Source organism: Hyperoodon ampullatus (genome assembly GCF_949752795.1).
Source record: "Hyperoodon ampullatus genome assembly, chromosome: 9".
NCBI lineage: Eukaryota > Metazoa > Chordata > Mammalia > Artiodactyla > Ziphiidae > Hyperoodon > Hyperoodon ampullatus.
In genome coordinates, this window is record NC_136922.1 from 15,552,912 (window position 1) to 15,576,834 (window position 23,923).

At 41.2% G+C, this 23,923-nt stretch overlaps 1 protein-coding gene across 1 annotated transcript in view; it reads right to left on the reverse strand.

Moving 5' to 3' along the window:
• SLC26A3 (solute carrier family 26 member 3) overlaps positions 1 to 19,022 on the reverse strand; it is a gene marked incomplete at both ends in the record, with an annotated part of 32,626 nt that extends 13,604 nt beyond the window's left edge. The window contains 14 exons of the mRNA XM_079711247.1: positions 1,319 to 1,411; positions 1,503 to 1,572; positions 2,874 to 2,980; positions 3,975 to 4,070; positions 8,342 to 8,419; positions 8,526 to 8,639; positions 8,750 to 8,897; positions 12,600 to 12,682; positions 13,138 to 13,290; positions 14,908 to 15,072; positions 16,433 to 16,605; positions 16,858 to 16,968; positions 18,158 to 18,297; positions 18,892 to 19,022. Coding sequence (XP_079567373.1) covers positions 1,319 to 1,411; positions 1,503 to 1,572; positions 2,874 to 2,980; positions 3,975 to 4,070; positions 8,342 to 8,419; positions 8,526 to 8,639; positions 8,750 to 8,897; positions 12,600 to 12,682; positions 13,138 to 13,290; positions 14,908 to 15,072; positions 16,433 to 16,605; positions 16,858 to 16,968; positions 18,158 to 18,297; positions 18,892 to 19,022 — 1,662 coding nt within the window. The remainder of the gene's footprint in view (positions 1 to 1,318; positions 1,412 to 1,502; positions 1,573 to 2,873; positions 2,981 to 3,974; positions 4,071 to 8,341; positions 8,420 to 8,525; positions 8,640 to 8,749; positions 8,898 to 12,599; positions 12,683 to 13,137; positions 13,291 to 14,907; positions 15,073 to 16,432; positions 16,606 to 16,857; positions 16,969 to 18,157; positions 18,298 to 18,891) is intronic.
• Between the last annotated feature and the right edge of the window lie 4,901 nt (positions 19,023 to 23,923).

The following is a 23,923-nucleotide window of genomic DNA, read 5'->3' on the forward strand; positions in this document are numbered from 1 at the left end:
TAACATTCAAAAACCTCTGTACCATCCAGGTTTTATCCCTAAAGTATCCATTAATGGGTCTAAATTCTATTTGAAGTTTTTGTTTTTGTTTTTGGCCCACACAACCCTTAGGGAATTTTATTTTATTTTATTTTTTCTATTTGTTGAATATGAGTGGCATCTAATTAGTATCCTGCTTCTAGATACTTTTTATTCTATTAAGATTTATATGATTATATTTTATAATATCTACTGTTATATATCTTATTTTATACTTTTAGTATTAGATCTGAGGGTAACATTCATTTTTCCCCTTTTCAAAAGAAATGTGTTCTTATTGTGGTAATATTTAGCTCCAGAGTAATAAGTAAGGAGGATCAAATTATGTAATAAAAAAATCATTGACAAAAAAATGTAGTGAGATGGAAAGATAAGTGAAAAGGACAGTATCTAAAGCCAGATAGACAGTATGATCCCATTTTTGTAAAAAAAAAAAAATTGTTGGGTAGAAAGATACTTGATGCATAACAAATGACTAAAAATAGTTAGGGTTTAAGGCAGAAGCTCTATGCAAGGTATAGAGTGGACCAGAAGGCATGTGAAAGAGTGAGTGCTGAGCTTTTGTTTCTTAACCTTAAAGTCTGCTTCTTTGTCAGCTTCTCTCCAGTCCACCAGAGACACTAGTTGTTATTTAGTGTTAAATATTCATTTATATTATATTTATTCATTTCACTTATAAGTATTCATTTGCTATCCTGAATCTCTTCAAGATGCGGTCAAATATTAAAGACTCGTGTTGTTTCTGAAGTTGATTCCCAAAGAAAATCTGTAGGAGACCATCTATTAAAAACCAGCAGCCCAAAATCTTGCAGTAAATCTTTTTACTTTACAGCAGAATTTAATAAAAAGGGTCTCTATATTGGACCTTATACAAAAAGTCTCGGGCTTCCCTGGTGGTGCAGTGGTTGAGAGTCCTCCTGCCGATGCAGGGGATGTGGGTTTGTGCCCCGGTCCGGGAAGATCCCACATGCCGTGGAGCGGCTGGGCCCGTGAGCCATGGCCGCGGAGCCTGCGCGTCCGGAGCCTGTGCTCTACAACGGGAGAGGCCACAACAGTGAGAGGCCCGCGTACCGCAAAAAAAAAAAAAAAAGTCTCATTTCCCAACATATTAATGGACTCCTTATAATGTAGTTCCACCTGCCCTGGGACACAGGATAAAAAACACAAACACAACCCAGCCTCAACATATGAGAAATGAATGACACTCCTGTTACAGAACAAGCATTTCTTTCCTAGATATTCAGTGGAATTAAAAAAAATTAATAACCCCAAACCTTACAGCATCGATAAGTTTCTGCTTAAAGAAACTAATGTTTGCAAAGTAAATAGGAGATGGACATCTGAAAATCTTCACACCGTCTGGTTCATACATCTGTAAGGCAGAGAAGTCATAGTAGATGGTGCCCATTAGATTTATATTAATATCATTTAGCAAATCAAAGAGAAAAATGAGTTTTCCTTACTTCAGAGTAATCTTTTCTATTCTTATAGATGTTGCTCCTTCCAACATTAGCCAGCGTGCTGCATTTGGGACTGTAGGGAAAAATCAACACCAAGTGAATCATTCATGCATTTATGTTAGGCCTATGAGGCTAACATCGATGTTTTCCCAGCATCCCAAAGCAGGCTCGCTTTTTCAAATTTTAAAGGTTGGGGAATCCTCACGCCATCATGCCCTGGAGGGCAAACACCTTCTTTGACTGACCCTCCCACAGCTCCTGGAACCGTGCCTCTCCTCCCACTTACCACATCCAGTTTACAAAGCACTTCCATATGCTTTGCCATTTTGATTCTGAACGTCAGTTAGTGGGTGAAATAAGGCAGATACAGTCACCTTATTATATAGGTGAGGACATGGAGAAGTATTATGATTTGCCTATGACCACTCAGTTTGTCTCTGTGCTTGATGGGTCCCCAAGAAATGAATGAAAATATAAGTGAATAAACAAGTGCAGGAACATTTCAATGTGAATGTGTTCCGTCAGTCCAGGATCAACCTTAACTATGATAACACCTTCTGTTCTAGAGCACCTTAGATCCCAACAAGCCTTACCTCTCTGTTATGCCATGTAATCCAACATAGGCTGAGTGACCACACGGTGGTGACATTACATGGCAGAGATTTAAGAATCCAAAGATATTTGGACTGGAATTCTGTTTGGAATTCTGTTAAAAATCAAGAATTCTAAGTAGCTTTTGTGGCATTTTGGGATGAGAGGGGCCTTTGAGAAGTTCTCTAATCCAGCTCCTTGATTTTCAGGTGGGAGTCCAATCTAACAACCCATCCAGAGGAACAACAACACTCCCCCAGACACGGAAAATCTCAGAATCTTCTCAGAAACACTTTCCCATGTTTAACAAGTCTGACACAAAGACAGTAAACCTGCTCAAAATAGAATTACCACCAGTTTACAGCAGGGCAAACAGACTCAGAGATTTATGATTTCTTTGAATTGGTGTCAAAGCAGGGAGCAGACCAATAACTGGTGAGATCTGGCTGATGCTCTAAGGTTGGGCCATTCTTTCACCTTCAGGTCTTGGGGTGAGGCAGAACAGATTGGCCAATCTTCTGTTCCTTTTTTTTTTTTTTTTTTTGGCTACACCGCACAGCATGTGGGATCTTAGTACCCACCAGGGATAAACCCTCGCCCCCTGCAGTGGAAACGCGGAGTCTTAACCACTGGACCACCAGGGAAATCCCAGGCTCAGCCAATCTTGATAGATTTGCATACCTATAACTAAACTGCTTTTCCCTTAACAAGTGACAGGTTTTTTTCTCCTCCAACCTGGGCAGGTCAAAGCCTGCAAGGACGCAGACCACAGTGGGCACTTACAACTGGGTCCTGAAGACGATAGTCAGGAGCTGAAACGCCACACTAGCAGCCAGGCCTAGACCGAGGCCCAGGACGACGGCAAAGATGAAGGTCATAACCCAAATTAGCTGTCAAAAGAACGCAACACATACACTACCGTTTACTCTCATTTAAGTACAGTGTCCTAGGTCCAGAGCTATAAGAAAGCATGAACTTCTAGGGTCCAAAGCAGAAGTTGGGAGTGCACAGCAGATGGGACCTGCCTTGAGGTCATTTCTGCTGGCTCGGGTTCTGAGCTGCAGAAACACAAGCAAATCGTTTCAAAAATCCCAAGGGAGTGTATCCATTTCTAATCCCATCCCTGAGCCAGTTAAGGAAATGATCGAATCTGTCACAGCGAAAATTCCAGAACCAGCTGCTGTTTGTCAAAATCAGCAAATTAATTGGTAGAGCCTGGACTAATCTCTTACTTTTGGTCCTCTGATTTAATTAAAGGCTACTGTCTCTACCAGACTCCTAGCATGCCAAAAAAGTGTTAAAATCCCTAACACTGATCTATCAGCAGCAAAACTAAACCAAGTGTGGTTTATTACTTTATGCTTGTTAAGTACCATAAGCTATGTTAACAAGCCTTTTTATACCACAGACTTTGACCCTGATATCATTAGGGACGCGGGCCTCTCATTGCAAGGCATGCTGAGAGTGAGGGGAGCCTTTATAAAGTGTTTCCAAAAGGAATGTTCAGAATTTTTCTTCACAGATTCTCTGGAAACTAACATATGATGTAATGAAGAACAGAAGCAATGCATACCCTAAGATTCAGAGAGTTTCTGTGGTGTTAGAGGTGACTGCAAGAATTTTTACAACAGATCTAAGAAGTTCTCCCCTTGTGTTTCATGGACCATTTCCTACTTGTAAGTAGCTCATCCTTTTACATTAAAATCCCAGAGAATAATCATTAGAGTATGTAGTTTCAAGATAGCAAAAAAACCAAACTCAGGTTATTTGAACAGACAGATAGAAACAAAATTTCACTTTGTTTACAATATAAATATGCATTTTACATCAGCATTAAAATGTCATTCTGATTCCTCTCTTTCAAATACCATCGCCTCTACTTACACAATCATACTTATCCTTTCGCCACAATCTTCGTATTTCTGTGAACTGCATCAGCATTCCTTTCAAGTTTCCAAGCGCTAAAGCTGCCAGGACAGACTGTGAAAAACATAAAAAGCAGATGTACTTTGAGATAATCCAATAACCATAGAGAAGCAAAGGTGAAGGTTGTAAATAAGTGAGTCCTTTCAAGGGCCTCAAGGCCTATCAAAGGATACACCCTTTTCTGGTGTGCAATGCCATGCACGATACACCAGACCCGGGACTGTGAGCTGTCCCCAGCCATGATTTTGTCCCCACCACGGTGACAGGGACATGCCATAGATGATCTGATAGCACTTACTCGCCTGTACCTTGGGTCAGAGAAAGGCAGATCTGAAGACCTATGACCAAAAGAAATTCTTCCCAAGCAGAGATGGTCTAGTGTATGTCTATTTACTGTAGGTCAGGAGAGGGGGTTGCTCTTTGTTTAAAAAAAAACTTGGGGGGACTTCCCTGGTGGTCCAGTGGTTAAGACTTTGCCTTCCAATGCAGGGGGTGCGGGTTCCATCCCTGGTCGGGGAGATAAGACCATGCCTCGCGGCCAAAAATCCGAAACATAAAACATAAGCAATATTGTAACGAATTCAATAAAGACTTTAAAAATGGTCCACATCAAAAAAATCTTAAAAAAAAAAAAAAGAAACTTGGGGAGCTTGGGGTCTTGGAATCAGAATTCAAACCTTGGATGATGATCAGTAATCATGTCATTTAGTAAGAGGAAGCTGAAGATCACAGAGAGGTTCTCAAAGATTTGACGCTGCCTCTCTGGGACAGTGTGAAACTTATCTGTCTTGTTCCCTGCTAGATCCCCAGAACCTACTGTGCTAAATGCATGTGGGAGGGGCTTCATAATGATTCAGCGAATGAGTAGGTGAACTAATGCGTGGAAGAGGCAGTAACACAGCCTCCTTTAAGAAGCCTGATGGTGATACCGCTGAACAGCAGAGTCACAAAGAGGGGTCTGGGTGGTCAGCTAAGCTCAAGTTTTTGTTTCGTGGCATGCCAAAATGAGATAATTTGTCTTGCAGGAATTATGATAATTAAGGTGAAAAATGCTGAATGGCACGCTCTCTTCCTTATTTGGGTTTTAACACAATGGTAGGAACAGGCCCCCAACCCCTGCCCCCAATTCAGCTGTTCGGTTCTGAATGGACTATGGAATTTGTAGCCTGACTACTTTCACACCATAAAAGAAATGTACAAAGAAAAACCAAACACAGTTTGTGTTTTCCTATCTCAAATACAGTTTAACTGATCTAGACATTTTTTATTTTCACAAGTTATGTTTATACTTTAATGCCTGACTAGCTCATTTACTCAGTGTGAGAATAGAGGTTGTTGTTTAGAAGACTCAGTATTGTCTTAAGTGACTTTAAAAAGGAAATTACACACAAATGCACACCAGTTAAAAAATGGGGGAAGCTGGATAAAGTCTGTAATCTGGTTAACAGTACTGTACTGATGTCAATGTACTGGTTTTGGTATTGTAGTGTAGCTATGTAGATGCCCTGCCCCCCTGCCATGGTAGCTGTGCGAAAGGTTCACAGTACTCTGTACAATAAGCCTGCTGCTTTGGGGGACTTTACTATACAACATGTACCACCTGCAGAAGAGACATATTTTTTCTTTTCATTAGGCATTATTTACCACCTGGTCAGTATTCCATGGAAAAACAACTTGAAAATGGGTAAACAACATATATATGTATAACCGAATCACTTTGCTGTACACTTGAAACTAATACAATGTTATAAATTAACTATACTTCAATTTAAATTTTTTTTAATTAAAAAAAAATTGAAACTATTTTCAGTGAAATACATACACAATAGAGCCCTTTAAAGAAAAGTAAAGATTACAGAGCCCTGAGAAGCCATAGACAGGAAAAGGGGAATCATTTTACCAGGAACCAGGTATCCATACTGTAATTGATATAAAGGATTAGTTGTAAACAAAATGCTTAGAACTCTGCTGATGCTTAGTAAGCGCTCAAGGAACGTTCATTCTTAGCTATCGTGAAGGGTTATTTTGTCCTTATATGATAAAAAGAAGTAGACCGGTTATTCAGATGAAACAAAAACATTACAGACACAATGGTCTAAGAAGGAATTGTCACATGGTTCCTTTACAAAGTAGGGCCTTTGATTAGCATCCTGGACAGCGTCATTGGTGTGGTTTATTCACGAAAGAGAAAGGATTTTATTTTTTTATTTTTTAAATAATATTCTTTTTTTTTTAAACCCCACATTTGTTTATTTATTGATTTTTGGCTGTGTTGGGTCTTCGTTTCTGTGCGTGGGCTTTCCCTAGTTGCAGCGAGCGGGGGCCACTCATCATCGCGGTACACGGGCCTCTCACTGTCGCGGCCTCTCTTGCTGCGGAGCACAGGCTCCAGACGCGCAGGCTCAGTAGCTGTGGCTCACGGGCTTAGTTGCTCCGCGGCATGTGGGATCTTCCCGGACCAGGGCTCGAACCCGTGTCCCCTGCATTAGCAGGCAGATTCTTAACCACTGTGCCACCAGGGAAGCCCGAGAAAGGATTTTAAATGGCAATTGTTTTTTTAGTTTCTCCCAGTTGAAGTGGGTGAGGTAGATCCCAGGGATACACATGGGAGGAAGCACACAGGGCAGAATTCTCTATGTCGGGGAGCTGTGTGTGCATTTATTTTTATTGAGATATACATTCTTATACACTTTATTTCTTTGGTGGTGACTCTTTGACCCATTTTATGCCATTCCTCTGGAAATCAGTAGGTTAGCATAGGAAGAACACATAATTTTAGCAAAGAGTACCTTGCACTGCTTGGCCACATTCGGGATAACTGCACTGGGACTCCAGAAACCTTGGACAAAACTCATGTTCCAGCTACCAGCCAACAAGGAAAAAGGCCTAGATAACAACCAACAGACTTTGGTGGGCTGTGTCCTATCTCTATGTCCTTTGTAGTCAGAGGTATAATAGAATGTTTGTAGCATAAGAATAACAACAACAATAATAATCTTTACAATAAAGGCTAGCATTGGGACTTCCCTGGTGGCGCGGCAGATAGGAATCCGCCTGCCAATGAGGGGAACACGGGTACGATCGTTGGTCCGGGAAGATCCCACATGCCGTGGAGCAACTAGGCCTGTGCACCACAACTACTGAGCCCGTGCTCTAGAGCCTGCGAGCCACAACTACTGAGCCCGTATGCCTCAACTACTGAAGCCCACGTGCCTAGATCCCGTGCTCCACAACAAGAGAAGCCACCACAAGAAGAAGCCCATGCAAGGAGAAGCCCACGCACCACAACGAAGAATAGCCCCTGCTCACCACAACTAGAGAAAGCCCCTTCACAGCAACGAAGACCCAATGCAGCCAAAAATAAATAAAATTTTTTAAAAAGGCTATTATTTATTAAGTTTTTATCATGTGCCACACCCTGGGCTAAATATTTCACGTGCATTATTTCATTCAATTTTTGCAACAACTCTGTGAGGTGGGGACTATTTCCCTCCCTATTTTACAAATGGGCAACTTGAGATTCAGAGAGGTTAAGTAATCTGCCCAAAACACACAGATAATAAGCAGCAGAGCCGCTTAGAAATACATCTACAGGACTAGAGCCAGTGCCCCCTGTACTCCCTCAAAGTCAAATTAACACCACAAAGAACAAGGTATTGACCATCACCTGGTTTCCTACAGATCCTGTATTTTCTAGGGCCTGCTGTTATTTTTGTAACCTGGATGCTGCCACGGTGGACAAAGCATTAAACTACGCCCTCAAAAATTACAGTTCTGGAGAGATGGACAGAGGAGCATGAGGTGAAGGTACAAGGTCAAAGTCTAGCTGTTTGCTCCCATCCAGCAATCTGACAGCTTTGGTCTTGGAGTCAAACCAAACTCTGGGAGCTGCAGGGCGTATTCCTAAGAACAGGTTGTGTGGCTGATAGCACCATTCTCTGAATTCGATAGAGGCCCTGATGACCTCAACCTTTAAGAAACACTTTAGTCAATCCATATCGAAGCTGCAGTGCCAGGATGCCTTCCTTTGTAAACATTAATTATATCTGGGGCTACAAACATAGCAGTTGAAGAGGAGAGTTGATAAGGCAGAGTATGAGTTGCAAGGGTAGAGTTGTTGGATATTTGCATTCCTAACATTCATAAGATAGTGCCAGGAGAAAAAGAAATAGTTTTGGCCCATAGAGTATTGGCTAAGAAGAGTACTTGAGAGTTTGTAGATACTCATTTTCCCTAGTTTAGTTTGCGCTTCCTCAGTTTAAGAACCAGCGTCCTTGATTCATCACCCAAAGGAGAGAGGTGTCAGTCCGAGAGAGGAGTGCAACCTTTTGCAGAGGCTCCAGAAGAAATCCAATGGCTAGGATGACAATCAGCACGATGACAGCAGAGAGAAGGCCAGCAATCTGTGAAGATGAGAACATTCTCATCACAAACTCAACTTTCCCCCCGGGCTCCGCATCCCCAGTGACTCATGCTAGGATGACTCTCACAGCAAAGATCCTCCAGTACCTGGGTTTTGCCTCCTGTACTCTCCTGGACCCCTGATCTGGAGAGGGCTGTACTTGCTGCAAATCCTCTGAACAATCCACCGAATATGTTACTCACTCCCAAGGCGATTAACTCCTGATGGGAGAACAAGGAAGAATCTTCTTTAGATGCGGCACCATTGATATTATGCATGCAGAATAGTATATAAAGTTGCCTAATTAGACCCAGCGTCGGCTTATACTTACCTGATTGCCATCAATGGGATAATCATATTTGAGGGAATAGACGCTGGCCACAGAGAAGGCCACTGCAAAGCCAACAATGGCAATGCCAAAGCAGTCTCCGATGGTATCTCGGAAAGTCTGCACATTAGGTGTGATAGGGGCCTGAAACCTGAAATTGAAATTAAGCAAGTCAGAGTGTCACCAACCTGCTTATAAACCTTCAACGGTATCCATTTGTTCTCAGGAGAAGTCCAAATTCCTTAGCAAGGTCCCAATTACCTCTCCTCCACATCTTGCTTAATTACTACCATTTTCCCAGAATTTATACTCCAGCTATACCAAGCTTTCTTTGTTTCTCATCACCCATCATCTCTCACCTGGACAGCTTCTAACTTGCTGTTGCCTCTCCCTGAACCATTCCCCTCATCCCTATCCTTCCCCCCAGAAAGTCTTTCTTCACCCCCAAGGTCAGGGTTAGGCAAGATTCTCTATGCTTCCCCAGTTCTTGATGCCTCCTGTTTCCATCCCTGCCCTTCTCTCCCCCAACTCTCCATCCAGACCCAGAGCAGGGACTGTAACCGGTTCATTATTCTATGACCAGGACCAACAATGGTCCTTCACAGCATATGTCAGGTGGTCAGTAATTGTTGGGCAAGTCAGCGAATGAATGAATGCAATCTAGGCTGAGTTGTGCCTTTGGAGTATGACTAGCAAGAATTTAGCACCACTGAAAACCTTGGAATCTTTTATCTTACTGTTGAAAAGCAATGCTGCCTGTATTTGATATGAGTGTAATTCTAGTCCAGTGATGGTGATAAATCTGGTATGATTTTGCTAGCATAGCCACACTATAGTGTACACCTAGATCAATATAAGCTTTGTGCAAAATGTCTCAGGTCCCACTTGTATTGTTACATTGGGTTGCAAAGTATCACCCATTATGCCTCCAATAGCTATCCATGGATGAAGGCTCTTTGAGCAAACGCAATTCTGAGAGAAGGAAAGCAAGAAATTCTTCCCTTCACTGATAATGGTAACCTTTCATGGAAAACCCTTAGCAAACAGACGGGCGTTAGACTCTGGCCCGCACTCCACAGAACTTCTAGAGCCAACTGTGGCCCTGATGGAGGGCGGGTTTCCATTTAAAGTGAGATAGTGTCAGGGAAACATTCAAGTCACAGAGGATACTCCTGTGCCTGTGCCTCATGAACTTAGAGCAGTTAAATAATATTTACTAATTGTATTATAAAGTCCAAATATCCCAAACTCAACATCAATTTACTAAAATGCTCAGCTCCTATAAACATCTGTTTCTGACCTAAAACTTATTGGAGGTAAGTTAATTGGGTCCATTCAACTCTTTTTAAATTGCTATTCATGTTTTGTGAATGTTAATAAATTTTTAGCTCTAATTTTGAAGAAGTACTATTATTTCATATTCTGCAGCTTTCATAAATCAGAAAGTTAGCTTGGAATATTATATATAATCTAAAACCAGTGCTACAATTATAATCTGCATTTTATACCAAAATAACCAGAAGCCTGCTATTATTCTTTTTTTCTAGCCTCTAATCACCATAGGCAGAGTGGTGTGATGGAGATTTACAGTCTGAAAACTTGATTCATTTCCTGGCTCTGCTACTTACCCAGGTTCCTCATTTGTAAAGTGATGATAATAACACTTGATCTCTTTTCTTCATAATTTTTGTGGGAGGGTCAAATAAATAATGAATGTGACTACTGTTGACACACTGTAAAGTACAAAGTACCTGTAAGCTACTATTACAGGGTCCCTCTGGAATCTGAATATATCCTTTGTGTTTCCTTTACTATTTCAATGATCTCTTTCCTTCAGCCAAGTTATTTGCATTCAGTGTATGTGGCTTCACAAAGTCACTTCTAAGGTGTCATATTCATTAATAACAGATTAGCAATAATTAGCAATCGTTACCTTCCAGTTATCTACTATTTGCAATCATCAGAAATTGAAAATGCTCACTCGATTATCACTCAGAAAAAATGGGACTGTAAAAAGCATGTAGGGGCTTCCCTGGTGGCACAGTGGTTAAGAATCCGCCTGCCAATGCAGGGGACACTGGTTCGCGCCCTGGTCTGGGAAGATCCCACATGCCGCGGAGCAACTAAGCCCGTGCGTCACAACTACTGAAGCCCACGCTCTAGAGCCCGCAAGCCACAACTATGGAGCCTGCGTGCCTAAGAGCCCGTGCTCCGTAACAAGAGAAGCCACTGCAATGAGAAGCCCGCGCACTGCAAAGAAGAGTAGCACCCGTTCGCTGCAACTAGAGAAAGCCCAAGCACAGCAACAAAGACCCAACACAGCCAAAAATAAAATCAATCAATTAATTTTAAAAAAAAAAGCGTGTAAAGTGCCTAGTACCTAATTTAGGTGCTAAATTAGGAACAGCAGTAATGCAGTTTGAACACTTACAGTAGGCCAGGCACTTCAGGACATCACACATATTAACTCACTTAATCCTTACAAGAACCTATGTAATAACCTATGCTATTTTTAGCCCCATTTTTACAGCCCAAGACGTTAAGGCACAAAGTTTATTTGCCCAAGATCAGGAAGTGAGTCTGAAGTAAATCCTAGGCACTCTGCCTCTAGAAAGCATGAGTTTGCTTACTGGGCTACACTGCCTCTCTGTAGAGTGTCATGACCCATAAATGTGAGTTACCCCTTTCCCCACCCACACGCAGTATGGAGGGAGGTCCACTGACATTTAAAATATATTTACTAAGTAATGTCTCTAAGACCGTAACTCAGTGTTCTTACCTTTTATTTCAAAACCATTCTGGCAAGATCCTCTTTAATTTTGTATCTGCTTATCTATCTAGTTTGTGTCTCCCAAGATGTTTACATAAAGCATAATCACTTGAAAGTTGCAGAGTAGAGAGAAACATTAGAAATAGTCTTTAAGCTTCAGCCTAATTTCTACAATTTAAAAGTGATATTTGTGATCCAAATATTACAAGTGTAACACAATTTTATCTGACGATAAAAATATTTTTTGCTTAAAAATATATATTTGCTTTTAATAGAATTTAGTTAGTTTTAAGCCAACAATGCAATGCATATAAATGCCCATTCCTGGAATAATTCTCAAATACTCCTAAGCATGGGGAGGAAGGGAGGGTTGTTTTTTTCTTTTTTTACAGGAATACCACCTTTCCTTGGTAAGCGAGTTGGAAGAAATTGATGCTATGGCCAGAGGGCAGAGAGAGGAAAGAGCACGAAACTGGATCTCCCTCCTCAATCCAATAAATGCAATGGAATACGTTTTCAAATTCCTTGTACAAGCTGCGCCTCCCATCCTTCTGCAGCGCTAAGAGTTGCTCTGGGCTTGTCTTGAATTTGATCTTGAGAAAGGACAAAGTGTGCCCATCTGTATTGCTCAAGCAGCGTGTGGCAGGTATGCCTTCAGTGTCTCCTTTGAACTGTCGGAACTTGGCTCCAGTAACCTCAAACAAAACACTACATATTGTTTATAGTAATTTATGGCCAAGGAAATCTGGTTTCCCTCGGTTCCTTTTAAGGGGAGGAGCAAGTTTACTTTGCCTATTTTTCTACTTTCACTGTCTCACTTTTCTTGCATGTGAGCCCCTTCTCTTCTGGTCTGTGAGTTCTTCCACACAGAGAAACTTCCTGATGTTAAGAACTGTAGACCCTGTGTCCTTTGTGACTCCCTCCTAGAAGGAGAGAAGTGAGCCCTCTTCCTGGATGCATGATGGATGCCAGATACAGGGAGGGTTCTGAGCTGGGTTCATGCATTTCAACTTGGAGTCATTCGTCACTACTGCTTACTCTCTAATTAGTGCTTGGAGATGCCATAATAAGAGAGACACTTACCCACTTTTCATCTCCCCAACCACGGCCACGTTAAACCTGTTTTTGAAGTCAAAGCCATAGGACACACCTGTTGCGATCACAGTCTGCAAAGTTGCAAATTGCCCAAGTTAGAAATGGAAGATGTAACTAAGAGTCTTGCTTTGAAAAAAAAAATACCATTGCCAAAAGCCACCCCTTGACTTATTAGATAAGAATCTCAAGCTCAGGTTTGGCTACTTTTTGAAAAGTCCCAAGGCAATTCTAATGTACCACCAAAGCTGAGAACCACAGCTCCATTCCAATGGGTCTCTCACTAGGATTCTCAGAGGTCTGCTCTCTGCCCCATCCTTGTCTTACATGGAAAGAATAAACCCCAAATCATCAAAGCAAGTTATTAAATTCTGAATAAAGAGAAAACCATACTAAATATGATACCCAGAAACTGCAGAGAGGTTGCCGGTCCCACTAAAACCTCCTGATCTACAGACGGTGAAGGGCTTTAGACATAAAAACACAAGACTAACGAATTATGAAAGAAAGTCTTGAGACGATCAGTTACCATGATGAGTTCAATTGGAATGGGCACTGGAAGTTTGGCTTTGTAGCGCTGATTTATTTCTTTAACCACAAATACCACCAACAGGATAACCAAGGATGTCACAAGGTCTGCAATATTAGTCTTCTCTATTTGTGAGAATATGGAAATTAGTACCTAAAGTATAAAAGTAAAAAACACCCAAGTGCTACATTAATGTGTAATTTGGATATAACACTTAATTAATTCCAAATAGATAAAAGTAAACAGACGTGAAACGACTGAAAGATTGATAGCAATTCCCTGTTCTGCTCATGTTAGCCACGAGTAATTGTAGAGACCAACATGGAGATATGAGAAGGCTAAGTCAGCACAGCATTGTCACCACACTGGTCTAGGGATGCTCTTCGTCTAGTGTTGAATTTTCTTGGATGTTTTTCACATTTTTATAACTGGTCTCTTCTGCTCTTAGGTCTCGTTGCCATCTTTTTTTTTTTTTTGCGGTACATGGGCCTCTCACTGTTGTGGCCTCTACCGCTGCGGAGCACAGGCTCCGGACATGCAAGCTCAGCTGCCATGGCTCACGGGCCCAGCCACTGCACGGCATGTGGGATCTTCCCGGACCGGGGCACGATCCTGTGTCCCCTGCATCAGCAGGCAGACTCTCAACCACTGTGCCACCAGGGAAGCCCTGCCATCTTTTTTATTTCACAATCAACACTACTGCTCTGTCCAGGGAATAACCTTTGACCTCTGGTAGTTTTTCTTAGCATGTATCCCCTTAATTCCTGGCTTTTTTTTTTTTAATGTTCAGACCCCTCATATTTCTTCGTTGACTCTCTCTGTCACTTTTGGAAACTAGTTTCCTGGCTAGCTGTGTAATTCTTGAAGCCAGTTGGGTGCCATATCTGTGGGATCCAGACAGCTCAAGCAGGTCCAAACTGGATCCCAAATGGTTCCCAAAAGACTCCACTTCTGGAATAGCTCTGGATGGGAGTGAGAGAGGGCTGGTTCCAATTTGGAGGGAGTTTGTCTCTGACTCCCAAAGACTGTCTTGACAGAAGCACTAACAAGCCCAAAGTCAGTAAAAGGAAGGAAATAACAAGGATCAGAGTGGAAAGACATGAAACACAGACTAAAAAGACAATAGAAAAGATGGATGGAACTAAAAGCTGGATTTTTGAAAAGATAAAAGAGACAAACCTGTAGCTAGCCTCAGAAAGAAAAAAAGAATGAGGACAAAAATACATAAATTCAGAGGCACTAAGAACACTCTCTGTTCTACAGAACATCCTTCAGAGGAGAGAAGAAAGAACCACTGTTCTATTTACATATTAGCCAATTTCCTTTTGTTTTATAAACAGGGATGCATAAGAGTCAGAAGAACTTCAATTCTAAAAGAAAAAGACCTGCTCTTTAGAAATAGGGAAGCACTTCCCCTCAATCAGCACATTTCTTTCAAAATAAGATTTTGAGAAAGATTTTAAAACTTGGGACAAACTTTTAATAATGGGCATCGATGTTTTTTAAAAAATACTGAAGACTCAAATCTAAGAGAAGTGGTAGTTAATTTCTGTTATTCACATCAGCTGATGTGGTATATGGTGGCTGTGGTAGATTTTCAGCATTGTTCTCCCTGCCACTTTTTCTTAATGTGAGTACATTTCACAGCCCGTTGATTTCTTGGAAGTTATAGGTAAGTCCTGCAGCAAAGGCAGGAAAGGAAAGTTCTTCTGGAAACATGATAGTGAATTTCGTGTATTTCCATATTTTTTAAGCAAAAGGAATACTTACTTTGAAAATTGAAAATGGATCAGCATGTGCTGGGACTGTCAGCTGAAGAATAAATTTGAGCTGGGAAACCAAAACGTGAACAGCGGCAGCTGTGGTGAAGCCACTGATTAAGGATTCGGACAGATAAATCACCACGAAGCCCAGCTGCAGAACCCCCATGAGCAACTGCAAAGAGAGAGCAGAGCCTTAGTGTAGATTCAGAGAACACCTCGGCAGACTGAAGGATCAGCTGCTGTAATGATTCAAAATGTGGAGGTTCAGCCTCCACTCCTGTGTCTTGAAGAAGCAAGTGTTGTTGCCTCCTGGAAAACCTCCCATGCAAGGTACCACCCTCTGCTTCCCTCCCCCATCCCAACACCCCCCACCAAGGTGGAATGTTACATGGTGTTCAAATAACACATCAGTCCAGTATACCCCCAAGAACTAACAGGTTTCTTCTCTTCCCTCTTTTGAAGGCGCGGTATCTTTAGGAGACTCACCCATAAACCTTTCATAGCAGAATCTTATCTAGCATCAGCCCTCATAAATTTTCCCAGGGAATTTTCAGTTAACCTTTACAGCTGCTGTCGCATGCATGGGTGAGCATCCATTCAGATTCCCTCAAACAAGTTGCTTGACTTTCGTTAGGAAATATGTAACTGCTCATGACATCAAAAGTGCTTGATTTTAAATGAGGGCAAAAGTGGTTCATTCCCCCAAAACATCAGGATTTTGCAAGAAAGTAAATGGATAGATGCTTGGCCTACCTCTCCACTCCTGTCCCCGAATGCAAACTGAGCTGTGAGTTTGCAAAGGCACTAGGATCAGAGATGCACTCAGACCCCATTGTTGAACTGACCCCATTGTTGGTCAAGAAGACCCACCACTAATGTCTTGGTTTGAATTGACTCTTTTTTTCTTTTTCTTTAAGGAATGGTCTTAACTAAAAATATCATTAGCCGTAAACTTAGGCAACATCTTGAGGAGTCTGACATTTTCACTATCTAACATCTGGAGGATAGGGACATTTTTATAATCCAGGCATGGTGACAGGGGTGTGGCTTGGGAGTGAGGCTTTAAACCCCTCCATAATCCTTTTCAGCTTTCTCCATATCTTTGACACGGACTATTCAAAGCACTAAGTGCCCGTCCCTTCCAAATAGACTATAGTCAATGAGGAATTAGAAAGAAAAAAATTCCCTAGCTGCCAGTTTTGCTATTGTATAGAGTTCTGTTTAGTGAGTATATAAATTCCCAGGTATATTATTGAATCCAGCATTTCACTTGTCACCACATGTGCCTCCCCACTCTTATTTTTCCTTCTCTCTAGACCCACATTCAATCATCTTTGCAAAGTAGATCTGCCCTTTCACTTCTGGCTGTGGTGAGTGACTCTTCTTAAATTATTTCCAATGGGCCACTGAAGGAGGCATGTAAACTAACGGGAAGAGTCGGGAGGGGTGGCAGGAAGGAGAAAAACCACAAAGATGTGTACCAGTCAGGACACATAAATTGGGGAGGGTAGATTCTGTGACAAAGTACTCACCTGGATGATTCCAGAAAGAATTGTGACCGTTGCAGCCACCATCACCTTATGCTCATCTAGTGATGAATCATTAGCCACTGAGCTATTAGTGACTGTCAGATCAGCTGTATCGGCTATTGGGGTTAATCTCACAACTACTGCTCCCACCATCATACTAAGAACTGGAAATGGACCTAATAAAGAGAGGGTGAGTTGTAGTCATTATGTCTCCCTATAGCACAGTTGTCTTTCAGCCATAATGTAACATATAAAAAGACTGGTGTCTGGAGTTCTGGTCTACTTCCCCAAGCCCCAGTCCTAATTCTAACAAGAAACTATGACTCCTCTCCTGGATTCTGCACAATTTGGAATTGATACAATGTGTGGCTAATGGCATTCATAAAGAAAAGCAATGTGAGCATTAATTAGCCCAGTAGTTCACTTACCCACTGATATGTGTCTAGAAGTGCCCAAGAAAAAGTAGATTATGACTGGGAAAAAGGCTGCATACAACCCATAGCTTGGGGGGACGGTGACCAGCAGAGCAAATGCTAAACCTGTAAATACACAAGCATCAGTGTGCTTATTTCATGCAAAGGGATCATAGAAGTTTTCATTAGGTTCTTCAAGGATTTAAGATTGTACCTTAAAAATTATTTTATTAACTCAAATGTATCAACGGTGTAAATGTAAGAGCTAAAGCTATAAAACTCTCAGAAGAAAACTTAGGTGTAAACCTTTGTGACCTTGGATCAGGCATGGGTTTCTTAGAAGTGACACCTATAGCATAAGCAAGCAAATTAAAAACAGATAAACAGGGCCCCATTAAAATGTAAAAATGTGTGCTTCAAAGGATACTATCAAAAAAGTGAAATGACAGCCTACAGAAAGGGAGAAATTATTTGCAAATCATATCTTGGATAAGGGTCTATTATCCAGAATTATATAATTAACTTTTGCAATTCAACAATAAAAAGACACATAACCTAATTTTTAAATGTGCAAAAGATTTACACAGACATTTCTCCGAAGATGTACAAATGGTCAGTAAGAACATGAAAAGATGCTCAACATCATTAGTCCTTGGGAGAATGCAAATCAAAACCACAAAGAGAGACCATTTCATGCTCACTAGCATGGCTAAAATAACAAAGGCAGACAATCAGGTTGTGGAGAAATTTGAACCCTCACCATTGCTAGTGGGTTATTATATGACACAGCAATTACACTCCTAGGTATATACCCAAGAGAAATGAAACATGTTCACACAAAAACTTGTGTACAAGTGTTCATAATAGTATTCATAAAAGCCACAGCGTGGAAACAACGCAAATGTCCATCAACTCATGAATGGACAAACAAATTGTGGTATATCTATACAGTAGAATATTATTCACCCATAAAAAGGAATGAAGTATCCGTACATCATGGATGAAACTTGCAAACATGATGCTAAGTGAAAGAAACCAGACACAAAAGACGACATGTTCTGTGACTGTTTGCATGAAATGCTCAGAATAGGTAAATCCATTGAGACAGAAAGTTGTTGCTGAGGGATGGATGGAGGGGCAGATGGGAAGTGATTGCAAGAGATTTTGGGGGATGGTTGTAGTGAAAAGGTCTTGCAATTAGTTAGTGGTGATAGTTGCACAACCTCGTGAATACACAAAAAACCCTGAATTGTGCACATTAAAAGGGTGAATTTTATGATACATGAATTTTATCTCAAAAACAAAAAAAAGTTACCTTGCAGTACAGCCACCAGCCCTGTGCTGATTCCAGAAACAATGTCACTGAGGAGCCATTCCTTTATGTGATACGCTGGCAACCAAGATGCTATGGGGAACAAAGAGAGGGCAATTCTCTTGGCCTTTTGTGCAGAACAGCTGAAAACATTGAAAGCCACTGTTCAGTTATTAATGTCCAATTTTAAGTTTAGTACCTATTGTAAATGGAAAATTGGGAAAGATAATAATATATTATCATTTCACTAACTTTCCCACTAACATTCACCTCCTTACCCATATCAACTGCCGCCAAAGGACTGACCACCACCAAAGGATTTTTTTTTTTAAGAAAAATGTTGCTTTTCTTTAGAAACAATAGAAATTATTTGTCATCCTCAGCTTGACTTTACAACACTTTGATGGAGAATTTTCCTCTGTCCTCATGTATCAGTTCTCTGATATGGAGAGATTGTGTTGAGAGCCGAGATTGGTGTTCATTTCAGAGACTACTTTTCTAGCCCTGGCAGGAAGTAGGAGGTTTGGAAACCAAAGATAAAAAGACTTTGGAGAGGGGGGAAAAATATTTGAAAAAAGAAACATTTTAAATCTTTAATAAGTAGCCAATTATAAATATGTTTAAAAAAAAAAAGACTTTGGAGACTGTGGGCTAGAAAGAAGAGCTTGGAAGCTTAAAAATGTCAGAGAAAGTGCTTCATTTACTCCTAATGCCAGTACCTTAAAAAAATATCTTACCGGAACCACTTTTTGAGATGATCCAGAAGTGTCTTACGATGTCTGTGTTTCTTCTTATGTTCTTCCCCAAAAGCATTTGCGGAATACACTGGCCTGGCCACGACGTACTGATTCCCGATGGGTTCAATCATTCTGCTTTCTCTGACCGTTGTGGTAAGTGGAAGACCTTTGGAACTATGTGGCAAACCCTTCTTGCCTTTAGCAGGTTAAAAATGCCTGAAACCAAACAGAGCTTGCTTCTTAAATAACTCGGAGATAATGTGATGCAATTTACAGATGAGTGAGCTCTGAACTGAATGTTACCACCTTTTGAGATCAAAAGAGGCTGGATTAAGGGACCTAGATTGTGTTTTGCTCCTGTGATAATCGCTTTTTACTGCAAGGAGCTGGACACAGCTTCGCTGGGTAAGTAAACAAGGGCTTTGATTGATTTATTTTTTAAAAGATTGCCAAAAAGCAATAGAAATTGACTCAGTTTACTAACCAGTGAGTGCATTTTTGACTTGTAAAGCGAGATCTCAAGAAAGGAATTTATTTAAAAAAAATTTTTTTCAGCAATGTTTCCAAAGTTATGGCACTGGGGGTACTGGGACAGGTTAGATTTAAAGTCTAGTCATTGCCCCTAGCTCTAGTCAAGGCTGTTCCATTTGACCCATCAGAATTTTTGTAATACATTATAAAATGTTTTTAATTTGTGAAATTCAAGGATATTGCCCATTTTCTTATTATTTCTGGGAATTAAATAGAGTTTTATCATTTGTAGTTGAGGAAACTACTCGATTTACTTAACCTTTTTGAGCTTCATTTGTATACTTGGAATAATAATACTCGTTACAAGGGGATGGTGAATATTAAATGAGAATGTTTTCACAGCCTCTAGCATTGCTTCAAAGCATCTAGCATTGCTTCAAAGCATCTAGCACACTACAAGCATTCACTAAATGGTAGTTCTTATTCTAACTCTTTGCATTTTCTGCACAGGGTTGTTAATTTCTTGGTTCTTATCTCAATCCTTTTTACTACAGTTAAAAGATCAGTTTTGCAAAAGTTTTTTTATGCACATTATCTATTTAGCCCTCACAATTCTTTGAGGCAATTACTATTATTATTCTTGTCATCTTCTTACAAATGAGAAGATAATAAATAGCACATAAAAGTCTCCATAAAAATCCAAGAATCTTTTCCTCAGGTCATACAGCTAGTGCACTGTCAAAAATGCAACTTCTGTTTTCAGACTTTGCTGTTTCTTCTACAACATGCAGCTTCTCTTTTGTCCAGTGTGAACAGAATTGAAGAACCTTCCAACTAACTGTTAGCATTTTGCCCTCTAATCTTGGTTCTGTATCACAGTTATTAATTGAATTATCTCAAACTAGATTGTACCTTGTTACATGGTGCTTTTCCAAAGCTCAAGGGAGTTTTAGCATGTTTGCAGAGCTCAAGTTATAACCAGGAATCAGATGCTGGCCTCAATTTCTGACCCCACGTGATCTCTCTTTGACACCCATTTCTTTTCCCACCCCATTCCCTAGCTTCCTCCAACGTCCTTTCTATTGACCTTCTCTGACCACAGTGTGGTGTTTCTGCCCCAGCCTCTGGCTTGACCTCCAGCATTTGAGACCCTGTGAACTTTGTTATGACTGTGAGACCACCTTTGCTATTCTTTCTGAGCCTCCTCTAACCCCAAGCTGCTTGTCCTCCTTGCTTCTCATTTCTATTCCCTCTCCCACCTCTCCACACTCAATTCCAGGTGTTATATCCCACTACCTATATAGTACTTTCCATCATCAAAAGAACTTGTACGTGAAGGCGGGGGTTGGCTTACTCATTGCTGTGCATAGCAAGGATTTTTGTCCTTGTTTGCCAACTACCAACCATATGGTTGGGACGTTTACACAAGATCTATCCCACGTTAGTGTCTCTTGACACCTTAGGTCTCTTGCAAAGGCTGTCTTCAAGAAGAGCTTTAATCCTTGAGGTATGCAACCTAGCCAGCATTATTATTATTATTAGGCCATGCTGAGCAGCTTGCGGGATCTTATTTCCCCAGCCAGGGATTGAACACTGGCCCCCATATCAGTGGAAGCATGGAGTCCTAACCACTGGACTGACAGGGAATTCCCCAACCTAGCCAATTTAGGATGAAGATGATTCGGGTACTGTGCATTCTATTTCTGGCAGATGCTGCCATGGACAGAAAAAAAAAAAAAAGAAGATGCTGCTATTTTGTTACTTTACTCATATTTTCATCAAGTTGTTCACAGAAACTCATTAGTTCACTTCTTTAAGAAAGATCCTGAAAGTGCTTTTTTTTTTCTTCCTTTTGCGCTGCACATTTTCTCTCTGCTAAGTCACAGTCTAATTTTTTTGGCCAGTGACAATGATGGCAGATATAACTACATCTCTATGAAGCTTCCTTCCCTGAGGATGACCATGCCCTGGCTCTTTAGTGGATCAAAGGCCTGAGCCCTGGCCATCCTGCCACAGCCTGGGAAATGCCACCACCTCATGCCCAAGCGCTGACTACAAGGGGAGTGCTCGAGGGCCGGCGTCAGGGTGGCTTAAGAAATCTTTCCAGAATTTAGAGCGAGAGAGCTTGAGGGCCAGCATTCCAGTCTTGTGGTTTTCCCCTAGCTGCCATCACTGCTCCCAAAAGCTACTGCCTCATATTCCACATGTAACCAGGGACTTCCCTGGCGGCCCAGTGGTTAAGACTCCATGCTTCCAAAGCAGAGGGAACTTAAGATCCCACGTGCCATGTGGCACAACAAAAAATCACTAAATCGACCACCCCAATAGTGCCTCTGCTGAGAAAAGCTCCAGATACTCATAAATTAATGTCATTCTCCAGTTCATCATTTCTGGGATTCTTGAGAATGACCTACTTTAGTTAGGAATTCAACAGTGATTTTTCTTAACTTAAAAAAAAAAAACACCTGAACATGTTACCTTTTCCCCAGAAATTCTTGGAAAACTTTTTCTTGGTTCCTAGAATCAATTCCAATTTCAAATATTACACCCTCATTAAGGTACACCTTTTCATGTTCTGTTTTATCTTCATGCCTCAAATTTTTCTCTGGGTTTCTTAGGGCATCAGTGGCTTTTGGGGGATTGAAATTCATTCTCAGGTACTTTTCCTCCTAATAATTTTTGAACTTTAAGTCTTGTTTGTGTATATTTCCAGTCTTGCTTCCTTTCCTATGATGTGTTCTTTTTGCCCTCTATTACATATAAATTACATACATAGACACATGCACATACATACATATGCCTACATATCTTGGTCCTGTGACTTAGACATACACGTTTGTCTTTCTCTGCTTTTTTTTTTTCTGAGCAGAAATTTAGTCCTGGGATTAATTTCTGAAGTTCAGTTTTTCTATTTTAGCTATTCTGATTTATTAATAACATTTTGATACTTCTAGGAATTAGGGATAGTCATGCGCATTACCCATTCCCCTAACCCCTCTGAGCTCCACCCATCTGCAACCTGCAGCGCAGCACTGAGTGTCACCACCTGGCTCCCAGCTACCTGGGCTCCTCCATTTTGCCTGCCCCACTCCCCTGAGAAGTGTCGATGGCCATGACCTTTGCATGTCTCAGCATTTATCCATTCAGTGTTCTAGTCTTTCAGGGGTCTTCCCCTTCTGTGGGAAACTAATTTGAACCAAGATGCTCATAAGCAGTGCTAGTATTTTTCTTTAATTGGTGGTAACTTGAAACCAGGAGGGAAGCAGGTGTGCAGAATATTTCCCAGCCCCTCCCCAGTCATGGTAGATAACCTCTACCACCCTTGCACAAGGTTGGCTTTCAGTGACTCCACCCCTCCGTCAGACCTCAAGATACCCCTTTGCCAGTCGGTGGAAAACCAGAGGTAAGCCAGGCCTATTTCATGAATTGGTCCTTGGACAATGGGAAAAACAGCCATGTCTTGATAGCTACATCTGGGGGAGAGATGGGAGAACAAGCAGAATAATGGCTCTGGTGAGCACCTTCAGAGGGACCCCACTCCGCAGCCAAAAAGAAACCAGAAATCAAGGGCACGTAGATCCACATTCTGGATGATGTCAAGCTGAATGGAAGTGGGGAGATAATGGCATCAATATCGTAGAGGGACAGAGTGGTGGTTAGGAGTCACTGGGCTGGGGGTGAGTGGGCAGGATACGGGTGAAGAGAGCTAGAGGCGGAGGCTGATCCTGATGAAGAAAGGTCAGAAGGGTCAGAGGCGGAGCAGGCTATACTTTCTAGCTAAATGCTGTGGTTCTTGTGTGCTTCACGTCTATGGTATAGATGTGAAGTTGGACCTGGTAGCTCTTTGGGAGAAATGAATGTGTCCATTACCATTTAGAACATAAAAAGCACTCCTGTTTTCCTTCCACCCTTTAGTCATGATCCTTGGAAAGCTATGAGCACCTCAGAAACCCTTCCAGATTGCTTTTGAAGCCAGAGTCTTCCCCTGAAGAGGGGATACGCTGACATAGAAGGCAATTAAAGGTGGTGGGACTGGAATGAGAATCCTGATGGTGTGGGGCAGTATCTCCAAAGAGTCCCAAAGGTTTTTTTTTTTTTTTTTTTGCCACAATAATATGGATGATTCACACAGCTCTAGTTCAGTGTCCATAGTGGGCAAGAACATAATAGGTATTTTGTATTGCTTATTCAAGAAATCTGTGTATGTGACAGATTTATAGTGGTCTTATCTTCTAGGAACTTAACTCAGTTTTATCTTAATCTTAGTTCAGGCACTATAGTTATTATTGACAATTCTTTTTATTGGCAATTATTATTCTCGACCATCTGCTGAAAAACTCAGTCAAACCTAATTGAGTTGGGAGGTGCAACAGAAAAGAGTGGGAACTGGGCAGCTAAGTAGACCTGCCTTCACATCCTTGCTTTGCCATTGCTTCACTGTGTTGCTATGGGCAAGTGCTCCAAGCCTTAGTTTTTCTCATGGTGAAAGGGGATGTCATTACCTCTCTGGTAGGACTGTTGTCCAGACTGAAAGTGAGGTATGTAAGGAGAGACTTCTTAG